Below are 23,619 nucleotides of genomic sequence, written 5' to 3'. Positions count from 1 at the left end.
ATGCGATTTTACCACACTCGCAAAATCGCACACAGCCGACCATATAACAAACTCTGTATTTTGAGTGGAAATGTTAGGGGGTCGTCTTATACGCCGAGTCATCTTATACGCCGAGTCGTCTTATACGCCGGCAAATACGGTAAGTCCCTTTACTTTCCTTATTTATGTTGTAGTTGTCACATATGTTACATCTACATATTATAGAAAAGTACACTTGAAGCCTATATAATTTTATTAACCAATATCACCCCAAATATATTTAATAAAAATTAATTTTTAAAAATGAGAATAATAAAAAAATCTAATCAAAAAATATAATTTTTGCTTTCCACCATCAAACATATTTTAAAGTTTTCTATTATTTTTGTTTGTTTGTTTGTTTACTTATCTTCACTACTATGGTCTAAATGTTTATGTCCCTCTCAAAATTCATATGTTGAAATCCTAATGTTTGATGTGATAGCTAGCATTAAGAAGTTCAGTCTTTGGGAGATTAGTTCATGAAGTTGGAGCCTTCATTAGTGGGATTAGTATTTTTATAAAGGAGACCACACAGAACTCCCTAGCCCCATTCCGCCATGTGAGGACATAGTGGGAAGATGCCAACCATAAACCAGGAAGAGGGCCTTCACCAGAATGTGACCATCCTGGCACCTTGATCTTGGACTTTCCAGCCTCTAGAACTATCAGAAATAAATTTCTGCTGTTTACAAGCCACCCAATCTGTGGCTTTTGTTATAGAACCCTGAATGGACTAAGACATCCACTTTGCTGTATACTTCCTGTGTCTGTACCTGTGTCCAGAGCCAAGTGGTGGGACAACATGAAGAGAAACAGTCAAATGGGGTTTTTAAAGAACTTAATAGGATAAGAATATTCTCATAGATATTTTCCCTTTCTCTTACTCTTCCTTAAATCTTAACGTCCACATTTCCTTCTGGTTTCATTTTCCTTTGTCAGAGGAATTTCCTTCAACAATGCTTCTCAGTAGCTCAAAAATAACTTGAAAATAATGGTTGGTAGATGGATATAGATTGATAGATTAGATAAATGATAGATAGATGCTACAGCACATATATTGTTGTCAGAGAGTGGTTTAAGGTATTCAGACCTCCCATACTGTTGGATAAAGAATTCCATCGTATACATTCTTACACATGCTTACTATTTTCTAGTTGACTCTGATGGGACTATTATTTGTGCTCGCTTGTTTGTTAAAATTTGAGGTTTGGGTTCGTTAAGATTTGAGGCTTGGGGGTATAAATATGTGTAATGGGCTTTGCGTGGGGACAACTCAGAAATATATACTAGATTTGAAAAAGCCATAGCAAATAATAAAGTGACTCTTTTGCTTACTTAGTCATTGTCTTATGTTAATACTTCCCAGTGACTGAAAATGAATGAAAGGTATTGCTAAATTCCCAGATAATATCATAATAAGGCATATGATATAGTATAATCACACTTCTAAATAGCATCTAAATATATGTCAGGAGGGTTAAATGATAGCTTTCAATAGTCTTGAAATTGAATAGAAAATTAAATATGTAAAATTGTGCATTTGGATTATTTCATTAATTTTTCAAAGAAGATCTCTAACTCAAAAATATTTTTGAATTGTGGCTTTAGAGCCAACCTATAGGTGACATCAATAATTGTGTTTCATAAATGAGTGTCTGAACTTAATAATTTGTGATTAAATGTCTGCGAGACCTGAAGAAATATATATTTTCCCCTGGTGCACAAGCAGCTGTCACTATGAGTGATGGTGGAAACACAGCCATCAATCAGTACAGCCTAAAATGCTGGGCTTCTAACTGTTCAGGGAACAAAATCTGAAACCTCTGAGATGTCGCATAACCCTGATTCCACCTCCTGTTGCTGCTAAAAAGGTCACCCAGCTTTATCTAAATACCTCCTAGTAAATAGGGCACCAGCCAGAGAAGAGATGATCTGAAAAACTCCATTTTTTCTAGTTCCACTTACCTCTATTCCTGATTATCCAGTAGACAGGAAAGATCAAAACAGGCACCAGGATAAAGAAACACTCAACCAGTAAGAGAATGCACCGTTTATTCTGTGCAACTGAAAAAGAGTCAAAGAGAAAGAGAATTAGGAAGGTAGGATTTTAAGGATACTTTGGAATAACAATAAACATACTGAATATAGGAAACTTTTTTAAAGTTCTCTTTGAGATGTCTACTCAGAGCTATTCAACTTATATCAGAGTTCAGGCATGAAAGGTAGGATTGTGGGTGAAGATAAAGCCAGAAATCAGGGCTCACAGTCATTTAAGCTGAGAATAGAGCAGGGTTAAAAATAATGATCTCTTCCTGCTAGTCTCCATACTGTGTAGTATGTGATCAGCCTAGAAATAAGATCTAGAAAAAGTGGGGTCCTGGTCACTATAACCTTGTGACATCTTAAGGTCTCAAGTTGATAGGACCAACAACGTGGTAGTTTTTGGAAACTCTGAGTTAGCTAGGAGAACAAAAGTGCCTTGGAAGTCAAGAATTTTACAGATGCAAGGGCCTTCATTATAATGCAAAGCTCTTTTCTACAGCATCCTTGCTATTCATTCAATCTTGGCTTGAATACTTATTTTCTAGAGAGATTACTGCAGTGGGAGAAAGATTATTTCAAGGCTGGAAAACTCTTTGTAGTAAACCATGATTTCCTACATCAAGCTAGATTAAAAAAAATTCATTTAGAGATCCAAGATGGTGGAGTAGATAAACACTGTGCCTACCTCCTTCATGAACACATTAAAATTACAACGAAATTCTTGAAAACTCAAGCTGGAGAACCACCTGAAGTCTAGCAGAACAGAAGTTTTATAACTAATGATATAAAGAAGAAACAAACCAAGACTGGTAGGAGGGGTAGGGACACAAATTGGGCTGACCACAAACCTTCATGTGGTGGTCAAGAACCAGGAGGGATATCTCAGTTATGGAGGTTCTCCCCAGAGGAGCGAGGGACCCCAGCCCCACACCAGTCTTCCCAGCTTGGAGTACTGATGCTGACAGGAGAAGCCCTCTCAACATCTGGCTGTGAAAAACTTGGGATTCTGACCATCTGAGTGGTACAGAAGGCTGCGGGAAACCCAGGAGTCCTCTTAAAAAGCCCAGGCATAGGCTCACTCACCCTGGGCTCTCGCAGAGGGATGGTGACTCAGGGGGCATCAGGGGCATGTGGGGAGCCAACTGGGTTGTGTAGCTTTGGGGCAGGGGCTGGCGGACAGTCACCATTTTCCCCTCTGTGGGGACTTTCTCCCATGTGTCCGGTGAGCAAGTGCCATCTTGCCTGTGTTGAGCCATCCCCACACACCCATGGCCAAATCTGAATTAGAATTGGTCTGGTGAGCTCCACTGGGACCCCACACCACCAAACACCCCCAATGCTGGAGGCACTTTCTCACAAGCAACCAACCCCCCTACCCTCCATTGCATTTTTTCTTGGAAAACTATCAGAGTTCACAGGCCCCAGGTGGGCAGCAACTGGCCTCGATGTACTCTGAGACTTATGCTGAGTTGCCCCAGGCTCAGCACTAGCACCAAAACAGAATCTACATTACCTGGTGACCACACTTTTCCCACTCTAGTGACTCCCTGAGACTGCCTCACCCAACTTGCATCCTGAAGGAGTCTTTATTAGTGGCTGAATCTAAAGAAATTGGGCAGGTGGCAACAGGCCTCAGGGTGTCCTGGCTTTTTGCAGAGCTACCCCAAGACAGGTATACTGGTGTCAGACATTCTTGGTTGATAGCACGGTCTCTCCCACATGCCTCCAGGCTTAGCACAGGTAGTTAACAACTGTGGCTCACTTTGTAGTTCCCACCATGTAGTCCCAGGCTGGTCACAGGTAGTGGGTGATCTGGGCCTGCACCAGAGCTCCTCCCAAGAGGCCCTAGAACCGATATACTTGGAGGTTGGCTTCAGGTCACAGCAGAGCACCACCCAATTAACCTCACAAGTGGCACACAGAAAGGGCAATCTCAACAGGCACCAGAGCCCACTGGGGCAAATCCCATTCTGTGGGGTAAGCCCCTTGCATACCACCTGGTAAGCTGAGGATATGGCCAAACCCTACAGCCAATCAGCCTGAGGGTCAACCCCACCCACTGACATGCCAATAGCAATTAAGGCGCAACTACAGCAGGAGGGCACACACAACCCACACAAGGGACAATCCTGGAGCATTTGGGAGCAGGTGACCAGGGAAACTATGCCAGGGCCCCACAGGGCACTACATAAGTCCACTCAGCCAAGACTGGGAGCCATAGAAGATCTACTTAAAACATAGAAACAAACACAGAGAGGCAGCCAAAATGAGGAAACAAAGAAATGTATCTTAAATGAAAGAACACAAGAAATTTTCATAAACAGAACTAAATGAAATGGAGGCAAGCAGCCTACCAGATACAGAGTTAAAAACAATGGTTATAAGAATGCTCAAGAAACCTAGTGAGAACTTTAGCAAAAGGATAGCAAGCATAAAAAAGGACATAGAAACCATAAAAAAGAATCAGTCAAAAGTGAAGAATACAATAACTGAAATGAAGAATGAATTAGAAGGAATCGCCAGCAGAATAGATGAAGCAGAGGATCAAATTGAAGATTTGGAAGACAATGTAGCAGAAAACACTTAATCAGAACAGTAAAAAGAAAAGAGAATTTTAGAAAATGAAGATAGTTTAAGAGACCCCTAGAACAACATCAAGTGTAACCACATTTGCATCATAGCATACCAGAAGAAGAAAGAAAGCAAGGAATTGAGAACCTATATGAAGAAATAATGACTGAAAACTTTCCTAACCTGGTGAAGAAAATTGACATACAAGTCCAGGACGTGCAGAGAGTTCCAAACAAGATGAACCCAAACAGGCCCACACCAAGACACATCATAATTAAAATGGCAAAGGTTAAAAACAAAGACAGGATCCTAAAAGCAGCAAGAGAAAGACAATTAATAACTTATAAGAGAGCCCCCATAAGATTGTCAGCTGATTTCTCAACAGAAACTTTGCAGGCCAGAAGTGATTTGCATGAAACATTGAACATGATGAAAAGTAAGGACTTTCAACCAAGATTATTCTACCCAGCAAGACTATCATCTAAAACTGAAAGACAGATAAAGAGCTTCCCAGACAAGAAAAAGCTAAAGAGTTCATCATCATCAAACCAGAAGTACATGAAATGTAGAGGGACTTCTTTAAGATGGAAAAAAATCAAAATTATGAATAATAACATAGCAATAGCTACATATCTGTCAACAATTACTTTCACTGTAAACGGATTAAATGCTTTAATCAAGAGACATAGGCGGGCTGAATAGATAAGAAAACCAACCCTTTCCATATGATGTGTATAAGAGACTCACTTCAGATTGAAAGACACCCACTGATGGAAAGTAAAGGGATGGGAAAAGATATTTCATGAAAATGGAAATGAAATAAAAACAAAAAACAAAAAAAAGCTGGAGTAGCAATACTTATACCAGACAAAACAGATTTTAAAACAAAGGCTATAATAAGAGACAAAGAAGGACCCAGTAATCCTACATCTGGGTATTTATCTGAAGAAACCCAAAACACTACTTTGAGGGGACGTGTGCATCCATATGTTCATTGCAGCTATGTTTACAATGGTCAAGATGTGGAGGCAGCCTGGGTATTTGTTAATGGATGAATAGATAAAAAGGAGGTGATATATATATATATATATATATATATATATATATATATATATATATATATATATATACAGTGAAGTATTGCTCAGCCATGGAAGGAAATGGGTTCTTGCCATCTGTGGCAGCATGGATGGACCTGGAGTGAATTATGCTAAGTGAAATAAGTCAGACCGAGAAAGACAAATCTATATGTTTGCTTGTATTTTGAGTCACAAATACAAGCAATTACCAACAAGAAATTTCCAAAAAGAAGAATTTTCTCACATTACACTAAAAATAAGGTCTATGACGGCTCTCTCCCCCTACTATATTGTCAGTATCTGGAACAGTGCATCTAGGAGATGCTCAATATACATTTGTTGAATAAATGAATAAACAAATCAAGCTGTCTAATGAGTTAGTGACCTCTCCATCGTTGCAAGGATAAGAGAACGGTCTTGATACCACACAACATAAAGAAGAGCCTGATTGTGGAGCAAAGTGTTTGGCATTTGAAAAATCTAGGTTTGAATCCTGGCTCTGTATTTATAGGTTGTTTGAGCTTGAACAATTCACCTAAAAACTTTGATCTTTAATTTCTTCATCTAAAAATGATAATAATAAACAGAACCTACTATATAGGATTGTTTGGATAAGTTAGTAAGATATTTACTACAAATTATTTATCATATCTGCTGGCACATGACAAATACTCATTCAAAGTTATAGAATGCATGGTCTGAAGTTCCTAAGGTGAAGTACTTAAGGAGTCATTCTCAACTGTATCTGATATCTATTCTGCTCTCTGTTCTCAGTTCCCTGAAATTAAGGCTTCATTTCTTACCTCTAATAGGGAAGAAAAAAGATACATTTATCTTAGTTTCATAGGAAGAGCAAAAGGAGAGTTGAGAGGAGATTCAGGAGGACCATGAATCTGGTTATTGGTTCATATACTTTTCTCTTTCTCATGTTATCAAAACAAAATATTCTCAACAACTTGAGGGATAAGTCTAAAGATCCATGGCTCTGTGTGTGGAAGAGGACAGAATTACTATTATTGAAATTCCAAGTGATGGAAACAAGCAATGATGACTCAATGGATCAGGAGGTCTTGGTGGTAATAGACATCAGCAGTGCCTACACCCTACAGAACCACATAAGGAGGGAGAATGGCAGCTTAACCTGAGGCATAACTCAAGACATTGAGACCTTCTTTGGCAAGTATAGCAGTGTGACACATTGAGAGGCAGGTATACACATATTTTTTATTTGTTTGTCTTTGTTTTTTAAGTTTTATCGGGGAACAGCCATGGTCATTGGTTACACATTGGTTTCATGCTACAATGGCATACTTGACTCTTTTAAGAAGGGTGCAGCTCACAGTGGCCCATGCAGGGATCGAACTGGCAATCTTGGCGTTATCATCACCACACTCTAGCCAACTGAGCTAACTGGTCACCACCCACACAGTTTTGTATAAACTTCTAAGCACTTGACATCAAGTAAAGAAAGCTTCAGAGCTCTTTACCTTCCATGAATGAAATACCTTTTATTCTGAGTATCAGAAGACCAGGCACAATGATCAAATATACAAGGAGCCATAAATGCATATACACTGATGAGTTGAACAGAATATCTGGAAGAGAAAGCAGAAAGTCTTGATTAAGTAGGGCAGCAGGATCACAAGAATCCAATAGGGATGGAAAATTGCTCCTGAGGAAGCAGAATCCACACTTATCATCCCCATTACACTCTGAAATGTACTCTGGGTTCAGATGAGGACTACTGGCCCATGAAAATGGACTAAGGGGAAGACCAGAATTTAGGCAGTATTTGGCCAAGGGTGGAACAGGATTGAAGGGAGGAATAACTTTCTACTTCTCTTCTTAGATTCCAGGGGCAAATATATAGGATGAAGAAAATTGTAGGACAGGGTCCTGAGGACCACAATGTTTGTGAGATTTAGGGAAACCAATGTCTGTGAAACTGGATCAGAAGTGCCGTTGGTGAAATTTCAGGAAGTTTGAAGAAAATATGAGAGCTCTGCAATTCCAGAAATAAAACTGTGAAAGTCTTCTGGCATTTTGTGTTCAAATTCCCTGTGTATTAGGACCAATGTGACAAAAAAATTCTCCCAGGAGAGAACACTCAACATCCTGCTCAAAATATTTAAATTAAGAAAATAACAAATTTTGAGTGGTGATGAAGGAAGGAACTCCTGAAACTCTTAAAATTTCAGAAAATAGGGAAAGTGCAATGACAGTATTTGCCCTATCATTACTACTAATCACCGGTGACTTGGAGAGTAGGATTTTTAAAGCCTTGTGTATGAGATATTGTGAAAGGAGACAAGCATTGTTTCTTAGGGAATGAAGAAGGTAAAGTTGGAAAGAGACAAACACACAAACTCACAAACCACAGAATCAGACAGGCAATACCTCCAGTATTATTTTCAGATGCAGAACACAAATATCTTAATGTATTAAATTAATAAATGGTTTGAAGTAAAGCAAGTTAACCCAGTAGATTAACACCAAACTATTGGAATTTGAGAAACACATGGATTTTAGGAACAACAAAAAGAATAACAGCTCCACTGTCCAGGTATCTCCCTTACTTGGCTATCACCAGGACTGAATTTGTTGTTTCATTTTATGAAAGGCTTTCATTCAAATGAAAAATCAACATGAAAAAAGCCTGGGATCCAAGTTTCTACATTATACTTCAACTTCAACAACATTGATTAGGTTGGCCAATCCAAAAATCCTGAATGACTCAGAATACAAATATAGGAATAAAAGGAAAGCCAGAAGTAAGTCTCCCATGAAACCAAACAGAAGATTGAAATTGTGAGTTGACGAAGGGGGTTAATATTGAATTACAAAGAGCTCTAAGCACATAAAGTGGGGTTTTGATGAACAGGAGAAAGGGGCTTCCAAAATTTATTTATCAACTTCCTAATTCTTCTTCCATGACCATGAGAAAAAAGGCCATTTTGTAATTTCCTGATACTGAGGCTTTGTGAACTGGATCTAGTTAAAGAGGTATCTTCTCTGTTCAATTCTCTACAAAAAGGCTAAAATTGATCTGAGATCACATCCAAAGACCATCTTGTAGACACTGATGATGTTCCTCCTTTTTCTTTTCAGCAATAATCCCTTTGAGAAATGGAACCAAAACAATTCCCCGTCCCTATGTTAAGCATTGGTCCTTGTGGTAAACAATTTTGGTGTTAGACATACTTTTCTGTCCTCATACTAAACAATTGAAAACAACAATAATCTGGCTGCTGGTTCGAAATTCTTGCTCCTGGGAGATAAGGCTGTGAATAAACTAAAATGGTTTATTCAATAAAACTAATGATTGACTTATCAAGACTCACTTCAAGACCTTCATCTTACTGTGCCCACCAATCCAAAGCTATTGTATTATAAACTCTGCAAATTCTAACTAGGTGTCACCTTTCAAGACCTACTTTAAAATCACCCAGCAGAGGCTATAAAACTGTATAAATATCTTCCTCTAATTACCCATTTTAGAGTGCTATTAATACTCTGTCAAAATGATGTTCTCTCTTCCTACATTAGGTCTAATAGACTTTGTTTTGCTTGATCAACAGGTTTTTCAGGTCCCTAGGGGGGTTGACTGTGAACAATCTAAGTGAACCTGAGTGTTTGCATTACCTCAAGAAGTAGAACCCTATGAACTATCTGACTATTTCTATTGTGTTTGAACTACTGATGGGGAAAGTCTTTTTGTATAACCGTGGAGCTGTTGTCCTACTGAAAATGGGCTCTTTTCACTCCTCCTACCTCTTGTCCTTTCCATTGACTTTCATTTCTCTAGGACTGCACATACTCACTGGCTGAAGCACAAAGGTCACAATTTATGGTGTTGGCCTCTTACCTCTCTGATCACAACCACCCCTTGCCAGAGAAAACTAACCTCGGATAACGGGTGAGGAGCTGGGATCTAATCCTGGATACATCACTTATTGGTTTCTGGATCTATAGTAACTGGCTTCTCTACATATCTATTTCTTCATAAGGTAGTAAAAAGCCCACTTGTGGCATCCATAATTTTTAAATCCCTGTTAATTATGCATATTGCTTTATGTCTTATAAAGCCATTTCACTTGCAGTATTTTATTTCAAATTCAAAATACCATATATGTTACCATTTTCAAATGAGAAAAATCAATGGTCTTGAAGGCCAAGTGACAACTAAGTTCACAAAGCTAGAAAGAGTAGATCTAGCATTCAAATGACATATGACTTTTGAAGTTTTAAGATGCTAAATAGAATAAGGGCTCTTTCTCTGATTCTTATAGTACCTTCCATTTTTAAAAACAGTCCTCTTAGCATCTGGTGTTTTCATTGTTCCCAACCACTTAATAAGGTTTGAATATTACATGTCTATGGCAGTTCATAGTTTATAAAGCAATTTCACATTTATTATTTCACTTAATTTTATTTTTAGTTGTCACACTGATGCAAACAAGAAGGTAAGCCACAAGTGCTCACCTGGTAGGACAACACCTGCCCTTTTCTCTTGACCAGTAACTGGGTTACGAAAGCAGCAAGTGACAGAATGATCAGTATTATTTTTGAGAAGAACACTCATCTTTAGGTGCAATAATCCATCTGCATCCTGAAAGAAGATTTTTGATGAAGATGGAATCATGTTCCCTCTGCTGTCTCTCCACTCCATCTCAGCTTTTGGAAACCACCCTCCTGAGCTACATTCCACCATGAATTCATTTGTGCCAGAAGGCTGAAGATTAATATGCATATCCAAGCCAAGAGCTGGAGGAGGAAAGAGAAATGACATTAATGATTGGTGTGGACTCAAGAATTAACAAGTAAACGCTTCTTTTCATTCTCTGTGGCTGATATAATATGCCATAAGTTTAATAGTGATGGCCACAATTAGGGCTGGGATAATACTCTGACCCAAATCCAAGCTAACAGGATACTAAGGTATGAACCATAGAAGAAATGATTGACAAATTGGATTTTATGGAAGTTAATAATTTCTATTCATCAGAAGACATGTAGAAAGTGAAAATGAAAGCTACAAACTAGAAGACATTCACAACACATCTGAGAAAGAATTAAGTCCAAAATACATTTTAAAAAATACTATAAATCAGTAAGACAGATAACCCTGGTTTTTTAAATGGACAAAAGATTTGAAGAGAAAAAAAAAATATATATATATATATATATATTGTCTCCAGATGACCAATAAGTATATGCAAAGTTGTTCAACACCACTAACCCTCAGGTAAATAAATAATAGTGCCACCAAAAATATGTTCAAGAATACTCATGGTAGCATTATTCATAATAGCCCCAAACTGAAAGTAGTCTAATTGTCCAGTTACAGTATAGAATAGTACAAAAAAATGCAAAAGAACACATTTTTTTTGCTATTCACAGTAACATAAATGAATAATGGTGAGCAATTGTGTATCTAAATGTGTGTTTCAACTTGTATCACACTCTAGAAGAAGCAAAACTAATCTATCATGATAGAAGTTAGAATGATGGCTACTTCCACAGGAGGAGAGTGGTATTGACTAGGAAAGAGAAAGATGGACCTTTCTGGGGTGCTGGAAATATTCAATACCTTGACCTAAAGGGTGATTTCCTGGGTGTCCCCATATGTAAAAATTCACTGAGCTGTACATTTAAGATTTGTGCACTGTACTATTTGTAAAGTATACCTCAATACAAAAAGAAAAATAATTTTAAAAAATCCAAATTAGAATCAAGTCCTACTAGGTGTCCCCATCTTTACATTGGCTATTTTGAAATTTGCATCATTACTTTTTGAGCATAGAACCTGCATCAAGTTCTTTTGGGGAGTAAACAAGTATACAAATAATAAATAAATTTTAAAAAATAGAAATGATGTGTTTAGAGTTTTGGCTGCCAGTAATGATGATTAATTTGAACTAATCTTTCAGCTGAAGACAACCCAAATGTGGTTGAAATATAAAAAACATCTCCTAAAATCTGCTCACAGTTCTATCAAGATAAAGAGCAATTACAGAACCTGAACAGGGAAAGGATTGAAATTAAGGGAAGGTTTAGCTATTTCTGCCTCTGAATGTTTGCGTGTCAGGGAGGTCAGCTAATGATGCTGAGTTTGTTTTAGAGAATTTCTGGGAGTAAGAGAGAAAAGATTGGAACCTAGAAGGTGAATGTTCTGGTGAATTAACCCTACCCCATACCCAATTTATTCTATCAATTCAACGAAGTCTAATAAAAGTCTAAAGGTATGAGTGTGTGTGTGTGTGTGTGTGTGTGTGTGTGTGTGTGAGATATTGATAAACTGATACTAAAATTTTCATACGGGCACATACCTGCACATGTGTGAAGTTAGATATGTAGTTATTTACTTAAATTATTAATTAGAGTTTTGCTTGTACACCAAAAGCTTGAAAGCAACCTGCATATTCTTTAATAGGATATGAGTAAGATAATTTCTACAGCATCCACAATGGAAAACATTGTAACCATAGAAGCAATAGAAAAAAATTCATATACCAATATGAAATTTCTTTCAGTTCATATTATTAAGTAAAAAAAGCAAGTTGTAAAACAATGTATATAGTATATTAGCATTTATTTTAAAAAATATGGATATATATATAAAGATTATATAGAGATATATGTGTACTTGTATATCTGTGTTTGCATATACATGTACATATGTATATTTATGTATATTATGCATATAAATGTAAAATATCTCAGGAAGTGGTATTTAAGAAACTAATCATATTAGCTGCCTGTGAAAAGTGAAATTCATGGCTATAAGATGGTAATATTGATGACTTTTCACCATGCATTCTTCAAATTATTAAATTTTGAATCTTGATGTTTTCATTCAGAAAGTAAGCAATATTTAAAGAAAACAAAAATCAGTAACATTCCTACATCACAACCATGTTCATTAAAATGTGTAGCAATAACATACCATTCATAATCCAAAAAAAATTGACTAATGAAATTTGATAGAAGTTTTGCAAGATCTTTATGGGTAAACATATCAAATTTAACTGAAATAAAATTGAAATAAAATAAAGAAGGCCGAGTAAATGTTCCTTGATGTAATAAAGAAACATGGCAAATCTCACTAAATTAGTCAATAAACTCAATACAATTTCAATCACAATTACTAAGAGGATTTAATTTTGTAATTACAATTCATACATTAAAGGGCCAACACAGTTTTGAAGAAGGGTATCAAGGCTGGAAGATATGCCTTATCATATATCAAGGCACATAGTGATAGTAATTTAAATAATCAAATTAAAAACTCAGAAAAAGACCCATGTGGAGGTATGGACTTTGTAGATGACAGCAATACCTTACAATTATTGGAAATAGTAAATAAATATATATCTTAATACTGAAAGACATTATTATCTCATAACAAACACAAAAGTAAAATTCATATAGCTCAAGAACTAAATGTGAAAAAAGAACTTTAAACATTTAAAAGGAAATATCTTTATAATATGAGGATAAGAAGGTGCTACACAAATGATAAATCATAATTGGTAAACTGTAAATCTGATAATTTCAAAATTATATCTATGCAACAAAAATTACCATAAAAGTGTTTTTCTCAAAAAAAATAAGACTAAAATTATTTCTACATAAATAAAAACAGAAATGTAACATCTAGAACAAAAAAAATTCCCATAAATTAAGAAAAAAATCAAAGAACTCAATAATAAAATGGGCAAAAATAATAAACAGACAAGAAGCAGAAAGGGAAATACAATTTCCATTCTATAACAAAGAATAATTTACTAGCAATAAGGAAAACTAAAACCAAAATTGCCCAAGTTTAAAAACATGATACTTCCAAGTATTGATGTAGATACAGATTTTGCATGACTTGAGTCAAATATAAATTGATCCAATCATTTTGGTGGGTAATTGCCAGATTAATTTGAAGATATTTGTACACAATGGCCTACCAACTTCCTCTTAGCTGTAGATCCTAAAGGAATTCTTGCTCACAAAGTATACAGTTTAACATAGGAACAGGAACTTGACTACTACCTTAATGCCCAGCAATATGGGAATACATAAATCAATAGTCGTATATTTATGGGGTGGAATATTATACTACAGTTAAAAAGAATGAATTGTATCTACTTGAATGAGCATGAATTCATATCAAAATAAAATAGTAAGTCTATAATCAGGTCAATGGAATATGTAAAAGATAGTAATATGTAAAATTTAAAAACACACAAAATAATATTATCTATTTTTATGAATGACTGTACATAAACCAAAAGAGATAATATGAGTTTAATGATTACTTCTTGGAAAGGAGAAAAATGAATGGCACCATCGAGGAGTACAAAGGTGACTTTAACTTATCTGAAGTAAATATAACAAATTGCTAACCAAGTATTTGGATTATTATATTATTCTATGTATTTTTCTATAAATTATACTATTGCATTATATTGAAAAGTTATAAATTTTTGAAAATGCACTGAGATCTTTTTCTCACGGTCCAGCTTTAATGAATCCTGGATCACGGGTCCAGAGTAGCACTCCCAAGGAAAGCTGGAGATGACCCCCCTGTCCTTACCTGCCACCTTCAGATCCATGATGGCTTCTTCATAGGTGTCACCATCTTTAAAGAAACAGTGGTACTGCCCCTCATCAAAAATACTGATATTGTAGATTCTGAGGGTCATTCTGCCCACTCCCAGGGCATCCTTCAATAATACTGTGCGATTCATGTAGTCCTGAGTGTTTCCTCCAGAGATTTTTTTCCCATGCTCATACTCTTGGACTAGTTGGGAGTAGTGATCCCGGTACCAGCCCACATTCATGTGTTCTGCACTCTGTGGTGGTGACAGCTGGCAGCTGAGCTCAACATGTTCACCTACCATGACCACCTGGTGGCTCCTGGAGCTGCTCACAGTGAAATGCTCTGTGGAGGAAGTTGGAGACCAAGGGTTTAGTTTAGGCCTCAGAAGAAGGCTTCACTAAGATCCCTCTGCCCCAGACACATTAGCCTACTTTCTGATTCTTGACTCAAAACTTTACTCTCAGAGGTCTTTTCACTCTGATAGCAGCTTTCCTCCCCAGACACTCCAGTCACTGCCTCCTTCTCTCTCCTTAAGGGAACTTTTTAAGACTACCCACTTAACATTCCCTTTAATTACAACTAAAGATGTCTTCATAGCACATATTACTACCCGGTATTTTAAATCCCTGTGTCATCTCATGGCCCACTAATTTGTAAGTCATACAATAGCGGAGTCTTGTTTTATTTTCCTTTTTAAGTCTCTTTATTATCCCCAATGCATAAAACATTGCTTGGACATAGTAGGCACTCTGTAAATACTTAATAAAGGAATGGAAGATGCTCCCATTGTTAAGAGGTGGGGTGTGGACCACTATTGCTGAACAACATCCTTTACTTATCAAATACACCACTACTTTTTTTCAGTCTCCATTTTTGGTGGATTAAAGATGGCCACAAGTTTTTTGATGTTCCTTCCATGAAGAGAAAGGGTCTATGTCCCCTCCTCTTGAAACTGTGTTCTGAGATTGCTTTGCTCGGAAGAATATGGCAGAAGACAACCTGCAATAATTTCTGAGCCTATCTTAAAAAACAAGCAGCTCTCAGTTTTTTGGGGTTGTTTTTTTGTAATATTCTTTCTGGAAACCATGACCTACCAAAATGAAGTCTGACTACACTGAGACCACCATGGCAGAAAGGCCACGTGTGGCATACTATTTGACAACCCCAGCTGATCCCAGCTTTCCAGCCTACTCCACCAAAGAGCCAGACATCTGAATGAAGACATCTTGGGCCCTTCAGGTCATCCTGCCCATCAGCTGAATACAGCAAGTGACCTCAGTCTATGTCACATGGAACAGAAGAATCCCTCAGCTAAGCACTGGCCAGAATTCCTGACCAACAAACCTGTGAGATATAATAAAATGGTTGTTTTAAATCACTAATTTTGGAATAATTTGTCATGAAACTCTAGATTAAACTATCACACAGCTCCTTGCATATTCTGAGTTTTTCTCCTTTCAACTATGCCAAATTCATTCCTATCTCTGCCAGCAATGTTTATCATTCTCGCCATAAAGAATCTGAATTATCACTTAAGGCCCACTGCACTAAGAAAAATGTGCGGACAGATCCAGCTCACACCCATTTCTTTATCTGAGGTCCTACTAAACTTATAATTCATAGTCACATAAACTTTCATGGTTTATTGTTAAGTAAAGGGATATATATTCATTATGGTTTGCCAGAATTTGAGCCTCCCTGGGGGCGATGGTAGATATTTATCTGTCTCTTCTTTTGGGCACATCATTACAGCACTGTGGTATGGAGTTTAGGCTCAGAAAGACACAGTCACTGAAATAATATTTCTTAATAATAAGTTGATTTAAGCCTCATTTTTATCCTCAAAACTAGAACAGAAAAGGTAGGACCTGAGGGACATTAGTGAGAAAGCTTCCTCATTTCCTTCAATGTCACTTATCTCCATTATTTTTCCTGATAGATGTGACACACCATGAAAAGAAAATAGATATTCCTACCTGAGGTGGGTACTACCATCTGTAAGAGAAAAATGGCCACAAAGTATCCAGACACACTGGAAAATGAAGGCTCCATCACACCTGGAAAATGAAAGAGCAATTGTGGGACCAGGCAGCAAGAATAATCATGGACACACACACACACACACACACACACGAAATGATTTTGAAATCTTGCCCTTCGAGAGAATTCCCTTTGATGTACAACCAAATGACTTAGTGAAACCAAAGTTGTCAGACCAAGTGAGAGTCTCTGTTTTCCTCTTTCCTTCCTGTTCTCTTACTGTGGCTCACTGCTTTCATCAGATTACTATTCTGAATGGCAGTTGTGGCAGACAAGAGCATAAAGGTGTACAGAACCCAGCTATGCACATCCCCACGCTCATTTGGTCCCACCTGCTCCTTGGCCTGGGCCACTTCCTCAGTGGAGAGCCCCGGCTGCTGCCTCTGACATTGCCTCCTTTCCTGATGGGGACACTCATGTGCCTTCCGGGGGGAATAGGCCCACTTGAGCAACATATCTGTAACTCCATTGTGATGGGCAGGGTCTGACCAGCCTGCATCCATGGAACTTCTGGCTCTTCTCACTACTTCCACATGCAAAGGAAATGCCACAACAGGGAGGTAGGGTCTCAGTTCCCCAGCAGCTGCCCAGAGGGCCTGGATAAAATAACTCATATGTGAAGGGGTATTAACTGCTTGTGAGATAAACTTGGATTAATCAGATACAGGAAATAGGAGGGAGCAAGCAGATAAATGCTACTTTTTTCTTGCTTTATTTCTTAATTTCCCCCTCACTTTTGCTGCCTAAATTGCAACTTTCCTCCAATAAATTCTTAGTGATACGTCTAGTCATAGGCTCTTTTTCTCAGAGTCCTACACAGAAAAAAAAACACGGCTAAAATATGGGAATACATATTAGTTTGCTGGATTGAGGGGCATATATTTGGTTTCATACATTCAACAGTTAAGCAAAGCCTGGTTCATGAAGGATCTTAAATGTGTCAATAAATAAAATATTAGATTTTACCTGCTAGAATATGGAGTGCTTATGTACAAATATAAATGATGTGGTTCCATTTTGAGATTTGAGTTTTCCAATACAAGAAAATAATGTATTAGAGAGAAAAGTTACAGGTTAGCTATCTCTTGCAATGGTTTAACTATCCATTAAAAAAGAAAATGGGATTGGAAAGAATGATATAGATGAATACAATACCACAAAGTGGGGATAGATATTTGTAAAACTTCAACTGATGAAGGGCTGATATCCTGAATATATGTTTAAAAGTTTTTAATTACACAAATTATTTTTAAGGTAGATAAGCCAAAAGAAAAGTAGGCAAGGGACCTAAACAGTCTCAACATAGAAAATACCCAAACAGCAGTCAAGATAAGAAAAGATGCAGAATCTCATTAAGAATCAGGAAAATGCATATTAAAACCACAATGTAACATTGTCACACCCACCAGAATGGGTACAATGAGAAAGGCTGATGATACCAAGTTTTGATGAAGATGTGGTGCAATGTGGTGGACAGGGCATTCCTCGTGTTCATGGCTGGTTAGAGTGCATTGGTAAGATGTTACAGTAGTCTCCCCTTATCCATGGGGGTACTTTCAAGACTCTCAGTGGATGCCTGAAACTGCAGATAGTACCGAACCTTAGATATTCTGATTTTTCCTATACATACATACACTTTATGACTTTTCTTTGGCATATATGAATTGCCAGCATCGCTACTCTTGCACTTTGGAGCCATTATGAAGTAAAATAAGGGCGACTTAAACCAAGCACTGTGATACTGCAATAGCTGATCTGATAACCGAGATGTCTACTAAGTGACTAATGTGTGGGTAGCATATAAAGTACGGATCCACTGGACGAAGGGGCGATTCACGTCATGGGTGGGACAGAGCAGGTCAGCATGAGATTCCAGCACGTTACTTAGAATGGCACGCAATTTAAAACTTATAAGTTTATTTCTGGAATTTTCCATTTAATATTTTTGAACTGTGGTTGACCGTGGGTAACTGAAACTGCAGATAAGGGGGGGAACTACTGTACTGTATTTAAAAGCACTTTAGCATCTTCCACTAGACATGAACATAAATATAGCCTATGATCCAGCAATTCCACATCTGGGTATATGATTATTAGAAATACATACACATCTGCACAAGAGACATGTACAATAAACTTCACTATAACACTATTGGTAGTAACTAAATTAGGTACAATACAAATATTCTAACTATAAGCCTACACGTACTCGTATAACCCAAAGTAATATCAACATCCAACAAACAATTTTACAAACATTAATAACTGAGATTTTGTTAATCGATTTGTTAAAATCTCTTTTCATTTATAATAACTTAGGTGCATATTCTTTTGTAATTGTACATAAAAAATCATGTTTTTCTAAATACTTATTTTGTTTCTTTACTAAAAAATTACTTGCATTTTTTGCCAACAACAGAAAGTTTGAATATATACCTTTTAAAACTATCATTTATTAATAAAGTAATAAAAATGTAAAGCCCCCAGGAATAAGTGTAACGATTCAAAATTTTTACTAATGAAATTATGACACTGTATCATAATTGTATCATTGAAAGATATTACTTTGTTATGCTAAATCCCAGAGAGATGAGTGTTTATGCATTGGAAAATTTAATATCATAAAGATGTCAAGTCTATCCAAAATATTTTATAGATTCAATACATTTCAGTCAAAATTCTGACTTTTTCTGTTTTTGTTGTTTTGTTTTGTATTATGAATCTTAAAAGAATGACTCCAAAACATGCATAGAATAGTGATGGACCAAAAAGAGCCAAAATTCTTCTGAAGAACAATAATGTGAGAAAATCTGAATTAAGTGATATCAAGACTTATTATAAAACTATTGTAACTAAAAAGAGTTGTGGTATTAGTGTAGATATAGATAAATACATAAATCAACAAAATAGAGGTCCCAATACAGATCCAAACACACATGGAAACCTGATCCATGTAGAACTAGCATTGCAAATTAAGAAAAGAAGTACTATTCTATAAAAGGTGCATAGGTGAGTGGAGGCTCTAAGTCTATAAGGTATACATAAGCTAAATCAAAGCTGTAAAAATGTTAGATCAGTTTTTAGTAATATACTTTTTATGAAATTGGGATACAGTAAGTCCTCGACTTACGAACGAGTTCTGTTTCAGGAGAACATTTGTAATTCCGGTTCGTTCGTAAGTCCGACAAAGTGAGTCTTAAACACCTTTGACACAAATATACAATGTAAAGTCAATGGTTGTACAATTCATGTTATAAGAACTAGTGACATCTACCATCTTTTCACCTCAGTCCAATCTCTCAAGTATTTTCACTTTTGTTTCCATAGTTATTGCTTTGCACTTCCTAGCAGTCCCCCGCCACATCATCACTGCTTTTCCTCTTGCTTCTGGACATCCTGGGCTCTGATTGAGCACTGTACTACTGTACATTATCGCACTGTACAGTAAGCACACAGCAGCACAACTGTTACAATATCCCGCAGACACGTGAGCTACTTCCATGATTTGTTTGCATCTACGAATGTTTGTAATGCGAGGTCAATTCATAACTGTGGAAGTTCACAACTCTAATGCTCGTAAGTCGGGGACTTACTGTATGGACAAAATTCTTAAACTATGAATAAAATGGCAATGGAAAATGTTAAATTGAACTCCATTAAATTTAATAGTGTGTTTATCTAAAGACATAAGATGGCAACTCCTGATATACTTGTAGAAGAAATTTGAAATACCCAGAACTAGCAGAGGATCAGTATCTAAAATATATTAGTTACTACTTATCATTCAAATTGCTAGTCTTCTCTTAACAGAAACAATTCTTTGTTTCTTCCTTAGGAAAGAACAATCTGTGTATATGGAAGAAATTGAACAACCCAAACAAAGCTATAGTTTTCAGATTCCTTGCAGCTAGGTGAGGCTATTGGACTGATTTCTGGCCAACGCAATGCAGACAGAACTATAAACAACTTTCTTTTATCCCTAAACACAGGAGGCACACCTTTTCTTTCTCCTAAAAGCCAGACTGAATGCCATCCTGATGGCTCTATCTCAGACATACCTTGAACCTTGAAGTGGAAGCCATAGGCTGAAGATGATGGAGCACCAAGTAAAACAGAAGGGGATTGGGTCCTTAAATTTACAAAGCTGCGCCGCCAGCCTTGGAAACCCACCTTTGGTCTCCATTTTGTTTAATGATGAAACTTATGTCTTTTTTTTTCTCTTGAATAGGGTTGCATTTACACAGTTGTTCAGTTTATTGTCATTCTTCTTAATGCAAATGTATTATAAATAATATTTATATTGATTGACTATTTATCTTTAAGATGTCCTTAAACAAGATTATAGAAGGTCAAAGGCAAACATTTCAAGACTGGTACACCAGCTTCCTGAAGTGTTAAAGACCCAGATTCCTTCCAGGTATTTTGGATATATCCTCCCCACACACCTTTAAACACACATACACCCCAATGAATGCATGCATGCAACGGCTTATTTTTCCAGTCTAAAGTATATGCACATCCCCTCATAAGAGAAATCTGGAGGTGGCAACCCTACCCAGTGTGTAGGACTGTTTGTTCAAACTAATTTTTGTCATCAGGATTCAACAACAATTCTCAAACAAGCACAAGTTTCAACTTGACTTGCCTCTCCTTGAAAATAGAGCATAAAACAATGTTGTTTATTATGTATCATAAAATTTGAATCATTTAAATTTTCTATGATGAAGAAATTACAATAAAGTGTCTTAAGAATATATCGGGGAAGATTGTGGACAATGGTTACAGCCTTTGAACGTGGAAATAGGAAGGATCCTCCTTATCTTGATAAAGTCTACCTATAGACTTCTCCATAAACATATTCAACGTGGAAAAAAAATCTTTGACATCTTTCTCTTAAAGTGTAAATAGTTTTTATCCAACAAAGAAAATAAAGATGTCCGTGTAGCATAAATATTAGAAATGAAAGAGAAAATGAATAAATGTGGATGACATAAAGCATACAGAAAGTGATAAGAAAATAGACAAATACAAATACAATTTAAAAGTAGTACTCCTTTTCTCCACTTAAGTGAATTTAAATAATTCATGAGATCTCTTTGGAGTTTTAAAAATATTTTTATACACCTAAATAATTGGATAAGTACATAATGTTCATAGAGGGGAAATATTAACATTTTAAAGATAAATTACCTTCATATTAATTTATAGACTCAATATAGTTCTAATACAATGCTAGGAGAATATTAGGAACAATAGAATAGTTTAATCTCAAAATTATGTGAAAGAATTAATGTTTACTAATAGCTAAGATAATTATAAAACAACAGAGAGAAAAGTTTTTTTAATTCACTCCACGAGACATTAATAAAGCCATAGTAAAACAAAATACACACACACACACACACACACACACACACAGTGGTCTTGGTGCAAGAAAAGACAAATCCAAATGAAACAGAATAGAGAGTCAAGAAAACTAAATGTGGCATTTGATGCATGTGGTATATACTGGTCTTTCTCCATTAGCCCCCTCAGATCCATTCTCACCCTTCTTTACCTTATCCTGTAGGTTGCAGAGCTGATCTCTACCAAGTCAATCACTGGGACCCCTTCCTTTCTCGCCTATGGGAGACCTGGGCAGGAAAGTGAAGTGTGGGAAGAGAAAGGGGCCAGAGTACCTCTTTCCTACTGCCTTCCTGTTTTGGCCCACGCTTCAGGCAATGGGCTCATTCTCTACAACTCATGCTCATGGCCCATCACCCACGGTTCTGATCTCTCAGGCTCCCACATCGGTATTTCATCCTTTGTTGTTTATGATGAGGAGAGATGATTCATCGCTAGCCAGGTCTTGAGAGCTCACTTAATTCCAGTTACTCTGGAATAAACATTTTCTTCATTTGATTATCTTTAGGATTTTATATGAGTGTGCCTTTTGTTCCCTGCCACAATCCTAATACAGGTAGAATCACATATCAGTTAAAAAAGGATGAGTTCCAAGTAAAATTGACTCAACTCTATGGAAAAAAACACATAAATAAAAACTCAGGATGTCTTTGTGACATTGGGGTGAAAAAGGTTTCTTAATAAGTTCCCAAAGTACAAACTACATGGGAAAAATATTTTACAACTTTAAATTAAATATCTATGCTAAATTAAGGGCATTATAAACAAAGTTAGCAGATGTCTGACATGCTGGGAAGATATTTTCAAAGCCTAATGATAATAAGGGATTAATACCTAGAGGTATAGAAAATGCCTGTAAATCATGCAGGAAAAAGATAGAAAAATCTAACAAATAAGTTGTTAAAATGTGTGAATAAAAAATCCACCAAAGGGTAGAACTGAATATCTAAATCTGTATGGAGAAATTAATAATCTCGCTAGTGATCAGATAAACACAACATAGGAAAAAGGAGATGCAATTTCTCACCCACCAAATGAGCGAAATAAAGAAGTTGAATAATATTTAGTGTTGATGAGGACTGGGACAATGGGGGCTAAAATTCACTGCAGGTAAGAGTGAAACTAAACCCATCTATTCTGGAATGTAACCTCTTAATTTAGCATTAAATTAAGGATTCATGTATTTGTGATATAGTAAGGATATGCTTGGATATAAACCTCAAGAAACTCTTTCACAGTTGCCCATGTAGACATGTAAAAGAATGTTTCTCACAGTTCATTTTGTCAAACTGGATAAAAATGGGACAAATTAACTATAAAGACACAAAAAGATTAAAAGTAAAATCTTGAAAAAAGATACATTGTCTAAACAGCAAGCATATTAATTAATATCTTAGTATAAGACTTCAGGACAAAATATTAGCAGGCATAAAGAGGAATATTTTATAATAGTGAAAATATAACTCATCAAGAAAACATAGCAATCACAAATGTGTATGCTTCTAATTAAAAAGATTCAAAACACATGAAGCAAAAACTGACCAAACTAAAAAGAGAAATAGACAAATTTACAACTATTGTTACAGATTTTAATGCTCCTCTTTCAGTAATTGACAGGAAAAGTAAACTGAAATCAGTAAGGATGAAGAAGGCTTTAAAAATCTTATGAATATTAACACTATATTTATAGAAGATTATACACAGAAACTGAAAATACACCTAGGATATTCACCAAGATAGATCAGATACCAGACTATAAAACAAGTCACAATCAATTCCAAAGCATTTAAATCCTAGAGAATATGCCCTCTTAGCACTGAAATTAAAATAGAAACCATTTTTTAACCTAGAAAGAAAGAGAGATAGAGA

General features: G+C 36.3%; 1 protein-coding gene and 1 pseudogene across 1 annotated transcript in view; both read right to left on the bottom strand.

The window, feature by feature from the left end:
- Nucleotides 1-23,619, bottom strand: part of LOC109371962 (putative selection and upkeep of intraepithelial T-cells protein 1 homolog) — a 141,870-nt gene that overhangs the window by 5,376 nt on the left and 112,875 nt on the right. The window contains exons 2-6 of the mRNA XM_019624746.1: nt 16,284-16,364; nt 14,302-14,649; nt 10,197-10,478; nt 7,220-7,309; nt 1,987-2,085 (exon numbers count right to left, since the gene is read on the bottom strand). Of these exons, the coding sequence (XP_019480291.1) occupies nt 1,987-2,085; nt 7,220-7,309; nt 10,197-10,478; nt 14,302-14,649; nt 16,284-16,359 (895 nt within the window). The 5' untranslated portion in view covers nt 16,360-16,364. The remainder of the gene's footprint in view (nt 1-1,986; nt 2,086-7,219; nt 7,310-10,196; nt 10,479-14,301; nt 14,650-16,283; nt 16,365-23,619) is intronic.
- LOC109371961 (group XIIA secretory phospholipase A2-like) overlaps nt 16,359-23,619 on the bottom strand; it is a 32,054-nt pseudogene continuing 24,793 nt past the window's right edge.

The sequence above is a fragment of the Hipposideros armiger genome, unplaced genomic scaffold (assembly GCF_001890085.2).
Source record: "Hipposideros armiger isolate ML-2016 unplaced genomic scaffold, ASM189008v1 scaffold_605, whole genome shotgun sequence".
Taxonomy (NCBI): domain Eukaryota; kingdom Metazoa; phylum Chordata; class Mammalia; order Chiroptera; family Hipposideridae; genus Hipposideros; species Hipposideros armiger.
This window is presented reverse-complemented; position numbering and strand designations above follow the sequence as displayed.